Consider the following 20418-nt stretch of genomic DNA (forward strand, 5'->3'; position numbering starts at 1 on the left):
ATTGTTTGTGAATTTTCTTGTTGAACATAATCTACCTTTATCAGCTGGAGACCATGCTAAACTTTTGTTCTGACAAATATTCCAGGACTCGAAGATTGCTTCACGAATTCATGTAAAAATTCACTAATTTTTATTCCTATTTTCACTAATTGCAAGCCTGGAGGGTTGGCAGCTATGCTACAGTAGCATTATTTAACTGGTTGCATACATTTATATTGACGTCAGTGACATATATTGACTTGAGTGACATAACAAGAAATTATTCTGCTGTTATATATTACTGCATACAGAAATTCAAATTGAGAAATATATTAAAATGTCAGTACTGTTACTACTGTAAATAACTAAACATGTATGGAAGAGAGTATTCATTGTAATAATTCATTGTCTGCATATTACATTGATGTTACCTTTAGCTAGAAAGAAGCAAAACAATTCTGAAGTTCTGTTTCATTGTATTGGTGCAGGACTAAAACAAATCACATTGGGAAACACGTTAGAGTGGTATCATTTTTTATGTGTTTTATAATTCAGTTTGTTTCTGGTTGTACTCTTTCCTGAGAAATACATTAATCATTTTCAGTGATTATTTTATTATGTACTTTCTTAACTTCACACTGAGCCACACATATCATCTACATTTTTATGTAAACAAAGAATTTTAGGCATGAACGATTCATTTGGATCTCTTTTGGAGTTTTTACTGGAACATTACAACTTTATTCTAGATTCATTCATGCTCATTGCACAGTTAATATTTATCATTACTAGCATTTATTTAATTGTTGAAACTTAAATAGCTCTCCTGTCTTGTGGTTTAAGTCCTAAGTTGACACCAAGTCAAAGCTGACCTTGTGCTGAAGTAAAACTCGGGATGTTACAGATACCATTATTCATTTTGATGTTTTAAATTACAAAACCTTACATCACAATTTATTTTGATGTTTTAAATTACAAAACCTTACATCGCAATTTATTTTGATGTTTTAAATTACAAAACCTTACATCACAATTTATTTTGATGTTTTAAATTACAAAACCTTAACATCGCAATTTATTTTGATGTTTTAAATTAAAAAACCTTACATCGCAATTTATTTTGATGTTTTGATAACATGTATGGTCATCGTACATATCCAAATTGTACATTCATACAGATTTCTCTCTGGTGTCAATACAACAAATCAATCACTGCATGCCCAAATTGTTGATTAAAAAGAAAAATGTATTCTAAAGATTTTTTAACTTATTCGGCCCCAGCACTGTTATCTTTATCTCTGCTGCTATGCGTCAGAAGCACAAAACTGTCTAGCTGCTTGTGCCCCAGAATTTTTATCTGTTTGAAAAATTTAGAAAACATCGTGCACATGCATTCACTCTTACCTTAATTTTTCTTCTTATATCCAATTAAAATCCATGAAATTTTCACCATTTATTCCAAATGAATTTGTCTACACAGTGATGTATTTTTTCACAACTTATTTATATAGTATTTACAAAATTATGTGCAACGTTTATTCGCAAGAACTCTATCATCATCGCTGTCAGCATCCTCATCTTCAGACAATTCAGTCTCAGAAACTTCTGTGTCAGAATCTAAATCTCACAAAATATCCAACTGCCGAACATATCTTTTCTCAGCTTGCTCAATATTTTCAAGATCAAACCCGAGAAACTCCTCATTTTTGCTCTCATCCAAAATCACACTTACATCCGCCATCATTTACGATTTTTCATAAACAGAACACGTAGTTAAACCGCTCTCAAACAGAAGCTCTTGGCTTCTGAACAATTCAGATTTCCACAAATGAAAGTAAAATCATTCCTGATTGGTTTAATAGTTGTTTAGTTCTTGGAATAAACCCATTTCTAGCCAATCAGAGATGTATCTAACACACATTCATCATGCCTGGAGATGGGATCGGCCATTGAATGCAGTAAACAATTCACGACTACAGGCAAAATCGGCCAATTAATGCAGAAACCGAATCACGCCTACAAACAGGATCAGGGCCAAATGAGTTAAAAATTTTAAATGTTTTCAAAAATTTTACTTATCCACTTTGATGAAGACCGTCGTCTGTCATCCTCAGATATACAGGGCTGTTTTGTCATCTATTGGCCAGCTGAGCCGAGATACAGATTTATATTCAAATATCAAAAAGGATTAGTTAATTAATTTTCTGTATTATGAAACATAATAATCTTAGAAAGAACACGGTTCATGTTTTTTAGATTGGCTAATCTCTTTTGGATTGGAGGATTGGATCCCACAATACCTGTGGCATCTCTACTTTCCGGTACAATGATAGGTTTTTTTTTGTTGATAAAATATGGCGCTTTTATAAATATTTGGCTCATCTAGCCTTTTGACCTTTAAAGGCCATTAATACTGGAAATAATATAATCTAGTCCAATAAATTGGCCCCCAGACCTGTACTGATTTCACCTACTCAGTAAATCATGCAATTGGGGCAGACAAATCGGTCAACGGCTGTTTACTGTCAATAACCAAGTGCACTCTTGAATGTGGAGAAACTAGTTTGTCACCTCTGGTTTATGGGTCGAATGCCCATTTTCAGCATGGTCAGCTGGCAGTATGTTGGTGGAAGAAGAACCTGGGAAGAACCACCAAACCATGGGAAGCTATTCACCAGCTTTTTCACCTACCTTTGTTGGCCCAGCAGAGACCCAAACCCATGTGGACTGAAGTGAGATGTCAGTGATTTGTAAAGACGAGTGTCTAAAACCACTCAGCTACTTGGGCCCCTAAGTGTGACACCTGTGGGGAATTTGTTTGTTAATGTGTTCAATTATAAAATGATGTTGGTTTTCGGATAGAAGAAAGGTGGAACTATTTTATAGTGCCAGAAGAGAAAGTTGTATAGAAACTGGTTAGGATTAAGAAACGCTTAAGTTATTTCGCTAAATTTAAAATAAAAATGTAATTGCTGTATAATAAAATCTGGACCTGTATTTCGTTATGATTTAAATGTTTTGTATTCACAGGCCAAAAAAGTACAGAACACTACCCAAGTCACTGTACTTGCCTGCTAGAGATGGGGACCTGGACAAGGTGGTTTACATGCTGGGTAAGTTCTCAAACCAAATCAATAAGAAATGCTCATCAGAGAGTCTAGTATAAATGCAGACACTCAATTCAGAATCTGTGGAGATATTAACAGTCCCAGATTCGACATCCTTTTGAGTGTGAACACTCTTAGTTCAGAGGTCTGGCATAGCTACCAGGTGTCCCATTTGTCCCGTATTTCTGATCTGAATAAAATGTTTTTTTTCATTCCATTTTATTTAATACAAAAAAGTAATAAAAATATTTCTTTGCAATTTTTCCTTTCATAGTAAATGTATAACATGTTTATAGGGATATAGGGTTCTAAAATATGATTGGTTCATTCAAAATTGAGGTTACCATGGAGTCTTTAACCACCATCAGTCCCACTGAGGAACTCAAGTTTCCCTGTAAAACACCCGTCTTCTCACTATAGAAAAACAAGGGATGTAACCCATTCTATTGACTATTAAATTGAGTCACTGAGTTCATCCCCTTGCCCAAAAAATGTGCATGCAAGCAAGATAATACAATTTTTTTTTAGATACAAAATGCACTAATTTCAATATAATACATGATAGGGATTTAAATTTTTTTGTTGTTGTTGTGGGGTTTAACGCCATTTTTCAGCACATGATAGGCCATACATGGCGGCCAGTATTAATGGTGGAGGAAGAACCCGGGAAAACACCGGAAAGAACCACCGACCCACGAGAAGCTACTGGCATGCTTTCTCACATATCTACACTGGCTGAATCTGAGACTCGAACCGGCGCAGACAGAGGTGAGATGGCAGTGATCCGTAACGGCGAACGCTTTAGACCACTCGGCCACTCGGGGCCCCGGGATTTAAATGAAAACATTGTTAGAGAAACTATACAACTGTTGACTTGCATAAACAAAGTGCATGGTTGCAAATAATTTCTTTACATAATTATATATCTATACACACACACACACATTTGTTTTCAGTTGGTTTTTTCCAACATTGATTTCATACAAATAAGAACACTTTTTGAAACCATAAGGAAGTTTATAAAGTTGTTTGGTGAAATAGAGTTTGGCATAATCGTATTGCCATGTTAAAGTGATGGAAACATTTTGCAGTTTTTGTGTTATTACATGTATTTTGCCTTATTTTGTGACATTTCATTTGTTTAGTAAAAAATTACCCCAATATTCTTTTTTGCCTCAAGTGCTTCCAAAAATTGATTACAGAGTATAGGAACCTACATCCTTAAAAGAAATTCAATTTATGTGAAAGCTGTCTGACCTTAATTTGGTATTAAGCATATTGAAAGCCTGTTTGTCAAAAAGCTTCATCTGTAAACTTCACTTTTAAAGATCCTGGATGAATTTGACTATGAGCATGTGACTGTGCAGATACATTATGGCTTTGTCTTCAGAAAGAATTTGTATCAGACTGTAGTAAAATAAGTAAAATTGACATGACATTAATTTTGGGAGATAGGTTAGAGAGGTTCTTAAAATACTATGTAAATGGTCAAGTATTAAGTTGTATAATTCAGGTGAGTAATATCAGGCCCAGTTGGGTCTTTTGTTTTTGTTAGTATCACCTGTGGTTTTGAGAAACAAAACTACAAGATCTTTGTATCTGTACTAAAATTTTGATTAAACTTTGGTCCTATTTTCTTCTTCATCTTAGTTAGGCTTTTTAAATTCGTGGTTTGTAACAGCCATAAAATCAATAAAAATTGCTACACAATAAGAAATAGCAATTCTCATTCAGAACTAAGGAAATGAATACCTTTTGATTAGTGTGTGAACACAAGAAACCTTAAAGTCCACGTGAGGTGGATTTCTTACTGCTATTCTGTATGTTTAAAGAGGATGGTCATGAGCCAGATCTAAAGAATGAAGAGGAAAACGATGAGACGGCACTTCATGCTGCATCTAGTTCTGGAAGTTTGGCTGTAGTCCATGTTCTTGCACAGGTGAGTGAAACAGTTATTGAAACTCGACCAATAACTATGTGTATGTTCATTGACTGTACTTAAAATGAGTTTGCAATAGACTGATTGAATGGAACTAGAGTATTTGGTATTAAGCAAGTTCGAACGTTTTAAAAAAGAAGCGGTTAATAAATTTATGTAATTGATTTCTTTTAGAAGGCTGCGGAGAGCATGAAATTTATCCAGTTTAGTTGAGTCGGAATACTTTGCATTATCAACAGTTTATTCTTCATTTAATTGCTAGGAAAAATATTAAGATGTAATGGAAATGCAAACTTTTGACTTAGTGTGAAGTTTTATGTAGCTTTTCATAATGGTGGTGTATAATGATGTTGACCTGCAAAAATGTTATTTTTAGTACATATAATGATGTCATCAATAATGGATTTGATTTCAATAGAATATTTATCTCTTTTTCTAAGTTTTTCATTTTCTTACTTTGAAGAAGAGATGTTACAATTTCTCCATGTACAAATCAATGAAAAAATTTAAAATTCTTTTAAAAACTCTTGAAATCTGTTCAGTTTTCTGAAGCTGAAACTTATTTATATACTTGTATACTCACTTGTATCTAGGTCCCTTTTTAACTACTGATTACTCCTAAGAACCCTGCATAGACTCAGATCTGCTGGCAAGTTAGGTAATTGTAGATCTGGGCATAGACAATTTGCTGTTTGATTCAACTATTGAGCAATTATATATTGTAACAACTTACTGAAGTTCATAGAATGAACCTATAATTAGCATTCTCTTAAAAATCAGAGATTTTTAAATTATAGTATTTTTCATGGTGAAAATTTCACAAAAATTGGGTGAAAGATAGTTGGAATTAATACATGCTGTTTAGAAAATTTTGCCAGGGCAACAAATCATCAGTTGGCCAGATCACTTGATTATTAGACAATTTGTACATGTTACACAGTAACATGGGCCAGATGTTCTTATGTAATTTGTATGTTAGACATTAACATTGTCCAGATGTTCTTGGGTAATTTATACATATTCTATGTTGAAATTGTCCAGATACTAGTAGGGTATTTGAGCATGGTATACAGTAATATTGGACAGATGTTCTTGTGTAATTTATACATGTTACAGTTATATTGACCAGATGTTGTGTAAATTTTACACGTTATACAGTAAGATTGGCCAGATGTCGGTAGGTAATTTGTACATTTTACTCAGTAACATTGACCAGGTGTCAGTAGGTAATTTGTACATGTTAACACGGTAGTATTGGCCAGATGCTCTTTGGTGACAGCAATATTGGCAAGTGAGAGACTATTGGTTAATGAGGCCACTTTATTTCCAGGCTGGGGCATCAATTCATGTGCAAGAAAGGAACTTGAGGACACCTCTTATGTTTGCTTCTGAGTCAAACCATCCAGACATAGTGAAGTATCTGATAAAAGCTGGGGCCGTTGTGGATGCCAAGGTAAATTTGCACTTGTAAATGATGTTTCACACCTTTTGAAAAAGATATAAAGGCCAAGTTTATTTTTAAGGTCCACGCTGACAGTGCTGTTATTCCTCTGTGGTTCAGTTTGGTTAAGGATTGCATTTAGGTAATTTCATGCACTGTGGTGATGCATACATGTTCCATGGACGCATTACTAGTTCTCTTATCGTTTGTAAATGTTTTCTATTTGCCAAATAAAATTGGCCCTCAGTGGATGCTGTGTAGTCACATATGAAAGATGAAGGAAATATCTTGCTGGTACTTTTTATTGTCATTATGCTTTTGCTAACAGAAAAGCAAGTTAAGTAGCCTTGTTTGTGACAAATGTAGTATGTTGTATAGTGTAAACCTTACTTTTCCATCCCTCTTTTGGTCCATTCAGTTTTGTGTTTGGGTTAGTTTTTCAGGCACTGTGATGAGGCATTTGTGTTCCATAAGTTGAACATGTCATAGCACAGCAAACACAATTTGGAGAAGAAAAAATTGATTTAGTAAAAGTTTATATATTTTTTATCACCATTCTAGCTGCATATAAAAAGTGTAAGTTGATTATGAATGGAAGAATGTTGAATCTAATTTTTCTTTCAGTGTCTGCAAATAGAATCATAATACCATTCAAAAGTAAGACTGCATTCTGTAGAACACTTGCAAATTACAAAAATAGCAATCTTATATTTCTTCATAGGCAGTAAGATTAGTCCTTTAAATAAAAAAATTATCAAGAAACAATTGATTTTCCAGAGAAGTAGGATTAATGAATTTAACAGATAATTTTAGTTTCTTGAAATTGTTTCAATTTTATATTAAGCCAGAAATATAATCTGAATAGTTTATAGATTGTAGCTGTGTGTGCGTGCGTGTGTGTGTGTGTGCGTGCGTGCATGGATATATGTGTGTACAGTAGTCCCCCTCTTGAACGGCCCCCCTGACCAGCGGCCACCCGCTCCTTATGGCCAGAATCCGTTGGCACCGACGAGTTTGTGTTCAAAAGTACCCCTCGCGAAAGGCCACCTGCCTAACGCGACCAGCGGCCAGCATATTAGTGCAAAATCATACAATTTACCCCTCACAAGCGGCCGCATTTTATTTGAATATGTATCCAGAACCAGTATTGTATTCATAACGTGTGTTAAGTAATCCGATTTCTGTTTCCCGATGTCAGGTTTTCGTTACTGAAAGAAGTGTTGAGTAAAGTACATTTACCACTAAGGTTGATATTATATCATTTACGCCTCACGAGAAGCCAAATTTATTCCATAAAAACTGAGACTCAAATTTTAATCCATACAAAAGGGTACGTACATGTAATCCAATTAGCGTTACTGCTGTGTTATCATAAGATGTCCGGTTTAGTCACTCTGATAATTGTTAAGAATACAATTATCGAACAGTAGTACTATTAGCTGAGAAGTGGCAGTATCGATGTACAATACCCAAGTCAGTAGGAAAATGGTTTAATAGCCTTTATGGCTTCCCTTAGTAAGATGTTGAGCTTGTTCACTTTGGTAATCAGTGGCTATTACTACTGACAATAATTGTCAAAATTACGAATCCTAGCGGCCACGAGGTCAAATCTGCGTGATGTTAATGGTACATAACGAAGCCGTTTTGGCTTCTCTCACCTAGTTTCAAGAAATGTATAAAAACAATAGGGTACCAGACTGCGACTAACGAATCACGTGACAAGATCACTTCCTTTAAAAACACACGGCAATTTGTTTAGATGCATACAAAAAATTGTTTTATCAGTATTGTAGTTGGCAACATGAATAACTTAATGCAAAAAGATCAACATGTCATCAAGGAAAATAAAAATTCTCAGTTTAGAGGAGAACGTGAAAGTAATTCAACTGGGGGGGGTGGCTCGTCGAGGATCCTTGCAGAAAACTAACGTCGGGAAGACTCGGATAAACAATATCATGAAAGATAATGAAACAATTCAGCAGAAGTGGAAAGGTGAAATGGACGGAGAAAGGAAGATTGTTTGAGCCAGGAGACGTTTGTGTCCTGATTTGAAAGACAAGAAAAAGCAAAAATTGTCAGTTGAACTGGGATATGATGACTTTATCGCAAGTAACGGATGGTTGCACAGATTTCAAGTGCGACACAATATCAAGTGTTCTGTCATTAGCGGCGAATCAGCTGATGTTAATAATGAAGCTGTCGAAGATTGGAACAAAAGACTAAACGATATATGCAGGGGATATGACAGCAAGGATAGTTTTAATGTGATGAGACCGGTTTGTTTTTTAGACTGTTACCAACAAAGTGACGTGATGTGAACTGTAACATAATTATAAAGACAGTTTTAAAACTGTATCAATGGTTATTCATATCATTCTTTTGCAATTGATGACAAAGTTTGTTTTACATTTATTTCACATCATGCATGTGATATTTTAATTAAAATATTAAATATTTAAAATTAAATGTACTTGTGACTTTTTTTATATGTATTTACTATTCGCATTTGTCATCCCCCTCTAGAAAGGCCACCCGCATTATAAGGCCACTTCCCTGCTGCATTAGGGGTGGCCTTATAAGAGGGGGACTACTGTATCTGAATAGTTTGTAGATTGTAGCTGTGTGTGTGTGCATGGTTATATGTGTGTATCTGAATAGTTTGTAGGTTGTAGCTGTGTGTATGTGCATGCTTATATGTGTGTATCTGAATAGTTTGTAGATTGTTGCTGTGTGTATGTGCATGCTTATATGTGTGTATCTGAATAGTTTGTAGATTGTAGCTGTGTGTATGTGCATGGTTATATGTGTGTATCTGAATAGTTTGTAGATTGTAGCTGTGTGTGTGTGCATGGTTATATGTGTGTATCTGAATAGTTTGTAGATTGTAGCTGTGTGTGTGTGCATGGTTATATGTGTGTATCTGAATAGTTTGTAGATTGTAGCTTTGTGTTTGTGCATGGTTATATGTGTGTATCTGAATAGTTTGTAGATTGTAGCTCTGTGTGTGTGCATGGTTATATGTGTGTATCTGAATAGTTTGTAGATTGTAGCTGTGTGTGTGTGCATGGTTATATGTGTGTTATCTGAATAGTTTGTAGATTGTAGCTGTGTGTGTGTGCATGGTTATATGTGTGTATCTGTAAGAGTTAAGTAATTCAGTTCAGTTATCAAAGTACTGGAATGAGTCCAAGGATTCCAGGTTCAGTACCAGCCTAGGTCAGATGCCTGTGTGTGTCTGTTAAAAAATCCGACAAACCAGCTACTGTATATATGTATGCTCATGTGTGTCCATGTATGGTAATTGCACGTGCACACACATGCACACATTTGAAAGGAAAATGTACATACCTGAAGAGCATCCATGAGGAGGATACAAAAGTACTAAGAAATTATGACCCTCCAAAAAAATTTTATTGCTGCTCAGAAGGAGACCTGAAAACCCTCATAAAACCTAAAATTTCTTAATTTAGAAACCTTTCATCCACCCACCACCAGAGTGAAGGAAACATAGGTTAACCCAAACCCCACCAAAAAAATTCCTTTTTTACACATGGTTTTTTATTAGGCTACCCTAGCGGTCAAGAAAGGATGAGTAATTCTTAGCACCTGTATTTGTTTTTTAATTATTTATTTTAATTTTATTTCACTTCTAACCCTGTAAACTCCTTTTTTGATGTATAGTTGGCCCTAAATGAAAATGGTGTAAATCTGACCTCCATGTTGGCTGTCAGTCTTAAAAAAAATTGTTATTGCTACTTTTTCTGAATCGATAGTCATATCTACTTGATGTTTTCACAAAAACATTTCATGTGCTCTCTGTTGGTTGACATCCATTATGGCCATTGAGGCAGTCATCTTGAAAATCATTATTTCTTCTACTTCTACGTTTAAAGTCTTATCAGCCTGACTTTTTTTGACCAGAATACTTCTGATTGGTTTATTGTTGTTCCTAAATGAAAATGTCAGTCTGAAATGCAACATGGCTACCATGATTGCCATCATGGAAATCTTTTTACTACTACTATCTTGAATGGATAGTCATATTGATAGAGGGTTTTTGCCCCCAAAAACTTCTTGTGACATCTACATGGATCTTGATCAGACTTCCAATATGGCCACCCGTGTCAACCATCTTGAAAATCTTGTTATTGCTACTCCTGAATGGATAGTCACATGAACATGGGTTTTTCACTGAAAGACCTCTTATGATGTCTAGTCAATTCTTAATAAAAATGGTGCCACCTGATATCCAATGCTCCACCATGGCAGTCATCTTAAAAATCTTACTCTACTTGAGTAGAAAATCATATTGACTTGCAGGGGGGTCACCAAAAGACTTGATATGAAGTCTGTTTTGTCTGAAATGAAAATGGTGCTGATCTGATATTCAATTTGGCCACCAATGCAGCCATCTTGAAAATCATGTTATTACCACTTCACCTGAATGGAAATCTTGAAAATATTTTCTATACTCCTCCTAATGAATGTCTATTTCAGCATGGGGGTTTTAACCAATAAACTTCTTATAACACCTTATTGGTCCTAAATGAAATTGGTGCAAGTCATGTATCCAGTATGACTGCCAGTGTGACTGTCACAAACAAATTGAATGGAGACAATGTTTTCACAAATGACTTCCACTGATGCCTACTTTGTTCTAAATGAAAATTGTGTCAAGCTGACAGCTAGCAAGTGTACCACTGTTAATTTGAGCAAATTGTTATTGCTGAATAATTTTGTAAATTTTAATGTTGAAGAATATCAGAGATGGTCTCAACATGAGACAACTGAAAGGAAGCAATGCCCTTATCTTCTTGAATTGCTGGGAAAACAAATTTCACCCAATAGAGTGTCATTCCTTTTGATTTTATTATGTTTGTTCCAGGCTGATGATGGAATGACAGCTCTTCACTATGCAGCAAAGGAGGGGCATTTAGAAGTCATCAGAATTCTCCTGGATACACAACGAATAGATATTGATATTAAGGTATATTAATTTATCTTTTTACAATAATGAGGATAATTTGGAAGATTTTATTTCTTGGAATATTTGGGGGGTATCCATATTCATTTTTTTTTTATTTTTATAAATCATTTGATATATAAATTCATAGATTTGGAAAGGGGTTTGTTCTATCAGATTAGTGGTTTGTATAGTGTAACATTACCCTCTTAGTAAGAGGGGTGGTTAATTGGGTTTGGCTGGCATTATCCAGAGGATGGCCTCCCTCGATATTATAGCCCGGTGGAAGTGAAAGAAGAATGGAATTTCAACAGAGAACTGAGCGAGAATACTGGGAAGAAATAAACAATACGAGCCCCCTTTTGACAAGAAAATAACAAATTTAATCAGAATGAATTAATATTGGCAATTCCAATTCAAGTTAGATTATCTAAGTAGAATTTAACTGGTGTGTCCAGTTTGGATTTATTACATCATGATAACGAGAGGTGAAAAGAGCACAATGTCCATGATCAATTGCATCACCTTCATTCACTTTGACCGTATATCAACGTCTCCTAGTTCATCCTTCCTAACTCTAGGTTCTGTCCCTTCATGGACTTCCTTGTCCTTTTATTCTGACCTCGTCCTTCTTTCTTTCTTTTCCCCGTACTCCTGTCTTCGGACTGTCTCGTCTTCCTCTCAGAAAGCAGTTCCTTAAAGGACAAATTTACTCCATAATTCTGTATACCCACTATTTAGAGGTACATACAATTCACTTAAAGTTATTCAGAGCATGTTGCTATCCACATACCGTGTAAATTCTGACTTAGTACAGTAGGACATTGACCTCGCTTTCCAGTGGCAGGTCTTAAATTACCATGTGAATGTCTACAAATTATTACCGTATTATTTTACATATGCTACTTCATGGTTGATTATTAAAGCATGAAATTCAAAAGAAATGTAACTTTTGGCATTCCTTAACTACAAGATTATCCAAGCATTTCAAAATCAGATATAATTAGGTAATTATCATTAACTCACAATGATCTGTAGCGTCCTAACAACAAAGGAAGTTTTTGCATATAACCATATGAAATCCTACACATATGAACATTTGGATCGCATGCAATCAATTCCACCAATGAACTAATAACTGTATAATTAAAAGGTAAATTGCATAACAATTCTAGCAACAACACTTTCCATGAAATTGAATAAAATCAATTGCATAATAACTCTAGCAACAACACTTTCCATGAAATTGAATAAAATAAATTGCATAACATCTCTAGCATCAACACATTTCCATGAATTGAATAAACGATACATAATATGGAACCTAGTCATGGCAAACACATTTGCATAAAACAAACAATCAAATAATAGAATATTACGTGAAACTAAAATTGCGTACCTTGTCACTATTTCTTTCAGGACTTGTGCGTCCTAGCACTAAACATGCCTTTCTTTTTACACGACGACCACCTGATCCCTTCCCACTTTTATGCTTTCACCAGAGTCAACTAAGTTTCCTTTTCTAGGAAATTTTCAGACTAAAGAATTTCAACTAGGGTTGTCACTTTAAAGTCAGATTGCTCTAAAGTGTACGCCCTAATTTATTCTACCCAATCGTAAGTGGTGGTCCCTGATCTTTCCCAAAGAAATAATTCCTTTCATCAGATTTAGACAGCTCAGAATCTGTTTACAACAGTGCTTGACAATTTCCCTTTGAAAATATAAGTGGACATAGGTTCCTACCAAGCGGTTAGGGTTGTAGCTCAAATGTACTTTCTAAGGACTGTGTTAAGATACCCCGGGCAATTTCACTGGGTCAGAATGCTGTTCCTTTTTGAAGTTTACACTGACATGGGGGGAGTTGAACGAAGAAATGTCGAAGTGACCCTTCTAGTAATTGACAAAGACTTTCTGGTTAAATGCGATAAGACTTTAATTGCTCAATACATTCTACTTTAAAATTTTCTGTAATTCAAAATTCAACACTTCACATATAGCAGTATCCAAGAAATAATAGTAAATTCACTGCAGTTTTGACTTTTCTTTGAATACACACACACATATATATATATATACATACATACTGTTGATGACATTTTGAAAAGTAAGAGATAATGAGGCCCTGAACACAGGGACTATCACCAATAATTTGTCTCATCTTAATATCCTTACACATTGGGTTTAAATGCTGCAATTTGAATACTTGTATGCACATATATTGAATTTATGCATCTGATGGAACACAGGCTAAAGTTCTTATATTGATTTGTAAGTGTCTTAGATATGAAATTCCTTATTAAGTTGAATTTTGTGGATGGGCATCTTTATTATTGGGGTGGGAGAGGAAATTGAGATGGTATTTCATTCAGAGCTTCTTAAAAAATATTAAATATTTTTGTTCTGGAGATAAGTTGTCTTAGATCTTCATGTGTTGTTATGCTGTTAAAAAGCAATCAATCAGTAATTTTTCATCCAACAGGATGATGGTGGATGGACCCCTCTGATTTGGGCAGCTGAACATCAAAACGTGCATGTGGTCAGGTTTCTTTTACAAAATGGTGCTGATCCCAACCTGCGGGATAATGTAAGTGTAGGAGATTTTTGTTTGTGAATATATATATATATATATATATATATATATATATATATATATATATATATATATACACACACACACACACATTTTGTATGGGTGCTTATATATATTCGTTGGTATGAATGCTCATATACACGTTGCATCTGCTGATTTAATACAGAGGAATTTCTCAGCGTTACTTGATGATACATTCAGACTGTTGTGTCTTAATATTCATGAAATTTGAATATGATTATTTTGGGAAGATTGCTCTTTTTTAAAATAAGATGTCCCAAAAAAATTCAAAAAGGATGCACACTATCACTTCCAGCTTGACGTTGTATGTGCACATGATGCAGGCCAGGAAGTTGAATATTTATACTAGTTTATCTCAGTAGAATTTTGTCTGTAAGGAGATGAATTAGATTTAGAAATTTAAAGTTCAGTGACTTTCATTTTTTCAAGATAGTGGACAAATATTTTGCCTTTAATTAAAGTTATACTTTGATGCACAGTTGAAAATAAGGTAATTTGATTAATTTATAATTTTGTATCAATTTCTATGGTACAGCAAATGTTTGTATTTTTATATGTAAATTCGTGACTGGAAAAATGGATTCTTTTGTTTTTTATAGATATGTGTGTTTCTCTGTGTGTGTGTAAAGAGAATGATAGAGAAAATAATAAAAATTTTCCTCTCTGTTAATACAAATTGGGTCATCACGTTGATGGTACTTGTTGCCTTGCCTGTATGCATCACCCCCACCCCCACCCCACCCCTGTACTCTCTAAAAAAGCATGCAACACCGACAAAGGATAAAATTCGGTTGTGAATATAGGCACCACCAGAAGCAGACTGACTCGCATGTCAACCCAGTACCGACTCTTCTCTGAATACTTCATATTAAAGACACGTAGAAGTTACTCTTGCAAGTTACAAAATAAATACCAAACAGAACAGCATGTGCTATCCCTGGATATTATTGGAGGGGGCATGACAGTACTGGTTAAAGAATAATAATTCATATCTACTTGATAAATATGTATATTTTAGGAGGAAAATACCAGTCTTCATTGGGCAGCTTTCTCTGGCAGTGTAGATATAGCGGAGATCATTCTCAACACTGGCTGTGATTTGGATACCCCTAATATGCATGGAGATAGACCTTTGTAAGTATAGTTGGGTGCTGATTTGATATCTGAATGGGTAACAAAACTACTTGTAATTCTTAGCTTGATTGTGCCAAACATTAACCTTGTCATTGAATGCAGCAGCAGGATTTATATTGTTTGAAAAAAATTACCCACCTTTAATGAAAGATGTGATTGATAGCCTACCCATGTATTTTGGTTTTGTTTGTTCGTGTATTAAACTAATTTATCCATTCAGTGAACCAGTTTATCCATACAGTGAAAACTGAATAAGAAACACCTCCTTATAAAGAACACATGGACAGCCTTTCTGGATTTATTTGTTAATATGCTACATAATTAGATCTGTACAAAGGACACCAGTCCTTAAAAGCCGACTTTGGTTGTAATTGGTACCAAAATTACACCGGTTGTGTACTTTTTCCATCAGTGTTTTACAAGTTATTAAATATATTAACATTTATGTTTTGTATTGAGAGATCCAGTACATGTCTTTGTCCTTCTTCATTAGATGAAATGCAGAATTTATTTTCCTAAATGATTTTTGTTCATTTTTGTCAGAGGGAATTTCATCGTATTCATCGATTGTATAGTTCTATCTGTTATTTTGTAGAGGATATGAAAAATCACTGGATTTTATTGAGCACTGCAAATGTATTGATATCTGATTTGTTAAAGAATTGTGTATGTTGACATATTTATAGCCAATAGGTAATTTTTAGTATTACTTACATTGCAGGCACATAGCGGCAAGGCAAGACCACTATGAATGTGTTGTGTAAGTACATCCTGTCAGATCTTTGGGTTACTAAAATCCTTATTTTCTGCAGCTGACTAAATTATTTTGATATCAAAGGACAAAATCTGATGGATTTTTGAGCCTGTGATTACAGAAATTCATGATCATGGTTGGCATCTCTGCATCATATTATTTCTTTGAGTTCATATCAAACTACTCCAGTCTTACAGGGTACAAGTCAACACACAAACCCATGTTGAAGGTATGTGTAGGCAGAAAGTTATTTCAGTTCTTATATGTCGACATTCTTATCTTGAAAAGAAACTTGGGAAAATTTCATTATTTAGAATGGAGGAGGAAAAAAGCTGTTAGAAATTAAATGTATTTAAAGGAAATTCAATACAAATATTTGAAATTGAAGTACTGCAAGAAGCAGGTAGTATAACTAGTAATTGACAAATAATAAGCACAGTCCCTTGAAAGCGTGGTGGATCCCATAGGTTGGAAAACAAGTTCTTTGCTTAATCAAGTAATATGGACAAAATAGTCTATACTTCATTATAAAGACACAAGGTTCATAATGCAGATGGTGGTCATTTAAGCCAGGGTTGTTGCAGTTTGCTCTGTAAATGGAGGTAAGCCTTAGAAAATACTTGCCGTCAAAACGTATCTTTAGCAGCAGAATCCACCAGTAAATATTATGCTTACTTTGTCGTAAAAATGTGCAGATATATCTTGGTTATAACTAGTATTATAAGAGAGAGCATATCAATCTGAATGTTCATGGCTACAGTTGTAATTAGTGCATTTTAAATTTAAAATTTTACCAAAAATGAACATAAGATTTGTTGGCAAAGTTGATTATTTTTTCCGCAATTGAATTGCAGACTCTACTTGGCTCGTGGGGCTGATGTTGAGGCAAAGAACAACAAAGATGAGGCTCCAATAGGGGTGAGTGAAGCCAGATTTTAACCTTTGAGAAATATGCCAGTGAAGTTTTTTTCCTCACTTTCATAAGCATTTCAGTTTTATGTTAAGGAAAACATTTTTGTGTATGTACTAGATTTTACTCATAAATACAAACATTTTAAAAATATCATTAGGGAAATCTAGAATTGAACTGGAATTGAGACTGAAGTGACAGGAGAATGGAATGACATAATGGTTTTAAAAATCTCAAATATTCATCTTGATAATTTCTGTAATTAGAAAATAAAATTTAATGATAGATTGTAAAACGTCCCCCTGATGACCAATGTATAAGACTATTGATCAGTTTGCATTGTGTCAAGTCCGTCTATTCATTTCAGCATTTTGCCCCAAAAAAGCAGCAAATCATTGACAAAACTTAATCGGGGCCCCAACTGGCCAAGTGGTCTAAAGCACTCTCCGTTGCAGATCACTGCCATCTCACCTCTGTCTGCGTGGGTTTGAGTCTCGGATTGAGCCAATGTGGGTATGTGAGAAAGCTTGCCAGTAGCTTCTTGTGGGTCGGTGGTTCTTTCCGGGGGTTTTCCTGGGTTCTTCCTCCACCATTAATACTTACCGTCATGTATAGCCTATCATGTGCTGAAGAAATGGCGTTAAACCCTACAGCAACAACAACAAAACTGAATCAGTGTCATTGGTCAGAACATTGTAAGGGTAGTCCATTGCATGCAAGTAGAAAAGACTCGACCTTATAATTATAAAAATCAAGACCAGAAACTAGGAGGCCTTGAAGAATGGACAAAGAGATGTGGCTTGAAAAGCATTGAATTGTTAAGGGTTGAGGTAGAGTCTATACTCAGTGAAGCAAAAACTATCATATTTAAAATTGTTTCCAATTGCCTAATGTCAAAATCTCAAACTGAAACAAAGTTTTATATGTTCATCCATGGTTTGTATTTGGCAAACAGTAATCTCTAATGTACACTATTTTTATTACAGTGTTGTATAGACCAGAACAGTCCCGTTTGGCTGGCCCTGCGGGTCAATAAACAGCTGAAAGGGTTTGCTGCAAAGAGGTTGGGCCGCCCTGAGAAATTATTACATAGGTAAGGATGCAGAATACACAGATAGCTTCTGCAGTGGTCCCGCTGTATAATGCTTTTTAAAGACCCTGAATACAATGATAGCTTATACAATGGTCCCACCGTACAACACTGATTAAAGGTCGCAGAATACAGTGATAGCTTCTGCAGTGGTCTCTCAATATGACACTATTAAAGAACACAGAATGCACTGATTGTATATACAATGGTCCCTCAGTATTACATCACTTAAAAGACGCAATATATTGAAAGCTTCCACAATCATCCCTCTATATAAAACTACCAGAAGGACACAATACACTGAAAACTTCAGCATTGGTTGAAGGACACAAAATCTGCTGATAGTTTCAACAATGTTCCCTCAGTATAACACTACTAAAGGATATTCAGCCAATGTGGGTATGTGAGAAAGCTTGCCAGTAGCTTTTCGTGAGTAACACTACTTAAAGGAGTTATAAAAGTGTATTGTGTTGTAAGTTGGTTTGCCTTTCACTGGGCATGAAAATTCAACTAGTACACACATTCATAGGGGCCCCGAGTGGCCGAGTGGTCTAAAGCGCTCTCCGTTACGGATCACTGCCATCTCACCTCTGTCTGCATGGGTTCGAGTCTTGGATTCGGCTAATGTGTAATGTGGATATGTGAGAAAGCTTGCCAGTAGCTTCTCGAGGGTCAGTGGTTCTTTCCGGGGATTTCCCGGGTTCTTCCTCCACCATTAATACTGGCCGCCATGTATAGCCTATCGTGTGCTGAAAAATGGCGTTAAACCCTACAACAACAACACCCATTCATATGTGATGGCTATGGAACAGCAAGTCTCTTTTTCAGGGTGCTTGTCATATTGGACAAGTGCATTTTAAGCAGATTCTGTATCGTGTACAATGTAGGACAAGTGAATGTTCCAAGACACTTGTCCTGCAGGACACTAAAATGAGAATTTGTCAAATTCTGTTCTGTATCAAAATGACACATATCCCAAAAATGGGGTGCATGCCTATGCCAGTGTTATTTTATGGACTGTCCTATGCTAGGGTATGTTTTAGTGAGGATGTACTGTAAAATAATGTAAAATCTCAGTATTACCAGGTATTTACCCTGCTGGATGTGAAAAAAATTACGTAATTAGGATTTGAGCAGTTAGACCATCAATTTGTATTTCAAATTGAGAAAAATTTATTATTCATTTATTATTAATTGCTAACTGTTGAACATTGATTAGTCATAACTGTACAAATGTGTTTTTTCATAATATATACATACGTACGTACATACATACATAGATACATACATACAAACATATGTACGTACATACATACATAGATACATACATGCATGCATGCACACATGCTGAACACTTTTATACAAATGTTACATGTTCATATCTGTACTGATGTTGACCACTCTTTGTTCATAAAGAAATGTTGAACAGTGCTCATAGTTATACAGTTGAACACTGTCATAGATAAAGAAATGTTGAACAGTGCACGTAGCTATACAGTTGAACACTGTCATAGATAAACATGCTGAACAATGCTCATAGCTATACAGTTGAACAGTCATAGATAAACATGCTGAACAATGCTCATAGCTATACAGTTGAAGTCATAGATAAACATGCTGAACAATGCTCATAGCTATACAGTTGAACAGTCATAGATAAAGAAATGTTGAACAATGCTCATAGCTATAGTGTTCAGCATGTATGTATGCATGCATGTATGTATGTACGTAGATAAAGAAATGTTGAACAATGCTCATAGCTATACAGTTGAACACTGTCATAGATAAACAACTGTTGACCTATGATTATAGCTATCAAATTGAACACTCTTTATTCATAGATTTATAAATGTTGAACAATGCTTATATCTATACAGTGGAACACTCTGTTCATAGATAAAGAACTGTTGAACAATGCTCAAACTATACAGTTGAACAATCTTTGTTCATAGACTTAAAATTGTTGAACACTGTTCATAGATAAACAAATTGTGTCAATGCAAATAGTGAACACTAATCATATTCATAAAAAATGTGGACACTGGTTCATAGATATGTCTTGAACACTGTTTATAGCTATACAAATGTTGAACACTCAATTGTTCATGGATATACAGATCTTGAACTCTAATGTTCATAGATATACAAATCCTGAACTCTGATTGCTCATAGCTATATAAGCACTGGTTGCTAATAGCTATATGAAGGTTGACGCCCTAGTTAATGTGCAGGATTCCTTATTGTTCACATTTAAATGTAATGTCATTTTGTAAGATACAAGAAAAACTATAACAGTAATTATTGATGAGCAAAAAGTGATTAGGGCTGTTCTATTTAAACATGCATGGTAGCCGTAGAAGGAATATTTTTAGAAAAAATATATGCCAGGGTATTGTGATTACTTAAAGTATTCATATTAAAATGATACAAAATTCTAAATTGCATCTATTATGGGTAATTAAAAGTGCCTTCCTTGCATCCCAAGTGTAT

General features: G+C 34.9%; 1 protein-coding gene across 1 annotated transcript in view; it reads left to right on the plus strand.

The window, feature by feature from the left end:
* Positions 1-20418, plus strand: part of LOC149779897 (uncharacterized) — a 137126-nt gene that overhangs the window by 100144 nt on the left and 16564 nt on the right. Inside the window, exons 11-19 of the mRNA XM_089936583.1 lie at positions 3010-3092; positions 4919-5025; positions 6356-6478; positions 11352-11453; positions 13909-14013; positions 15059-15174; positions 15896-15934; positions 16783-16846; positions 17825-17931. Of these exons, the coding sequence (XP_089792709.1) occupies positions 3010-3092; positions 4919-5025; positions 6356-6478; positions 11352-11453; positions 13909-14013; positions 15059-15174; positions 15896-15934; positions 16783-16846; positions 17825-17931 (846 nt within the window). The remainder of the gene's footprint in view (positions 1-3009; positions 3093-4918; positions 5026-6355; positions 6479-11351; positions 11454-13908; positions 14014-15058; positions 15175-15895; positions 15935-16782; positions 16847-17824; positions 17932-20418) is intronic.

The sequence above is a fragment of the Sinohyriopsis cumingii genome, chromosome 16 (genome assembly GCF_028554795.1).
Source record: "Sinohyriopsis cumingii isolate HCF-2022 chromosome 16, ASM2855479v2, whole genome shotgun sequence".
Taxonomy (NCBI): Eukaryota; Metazoa; Mollusca; class Bivalvia; order Unionida; family Unionidae; genus Sinohyriopsis; species Sinohyriopsis cumingii.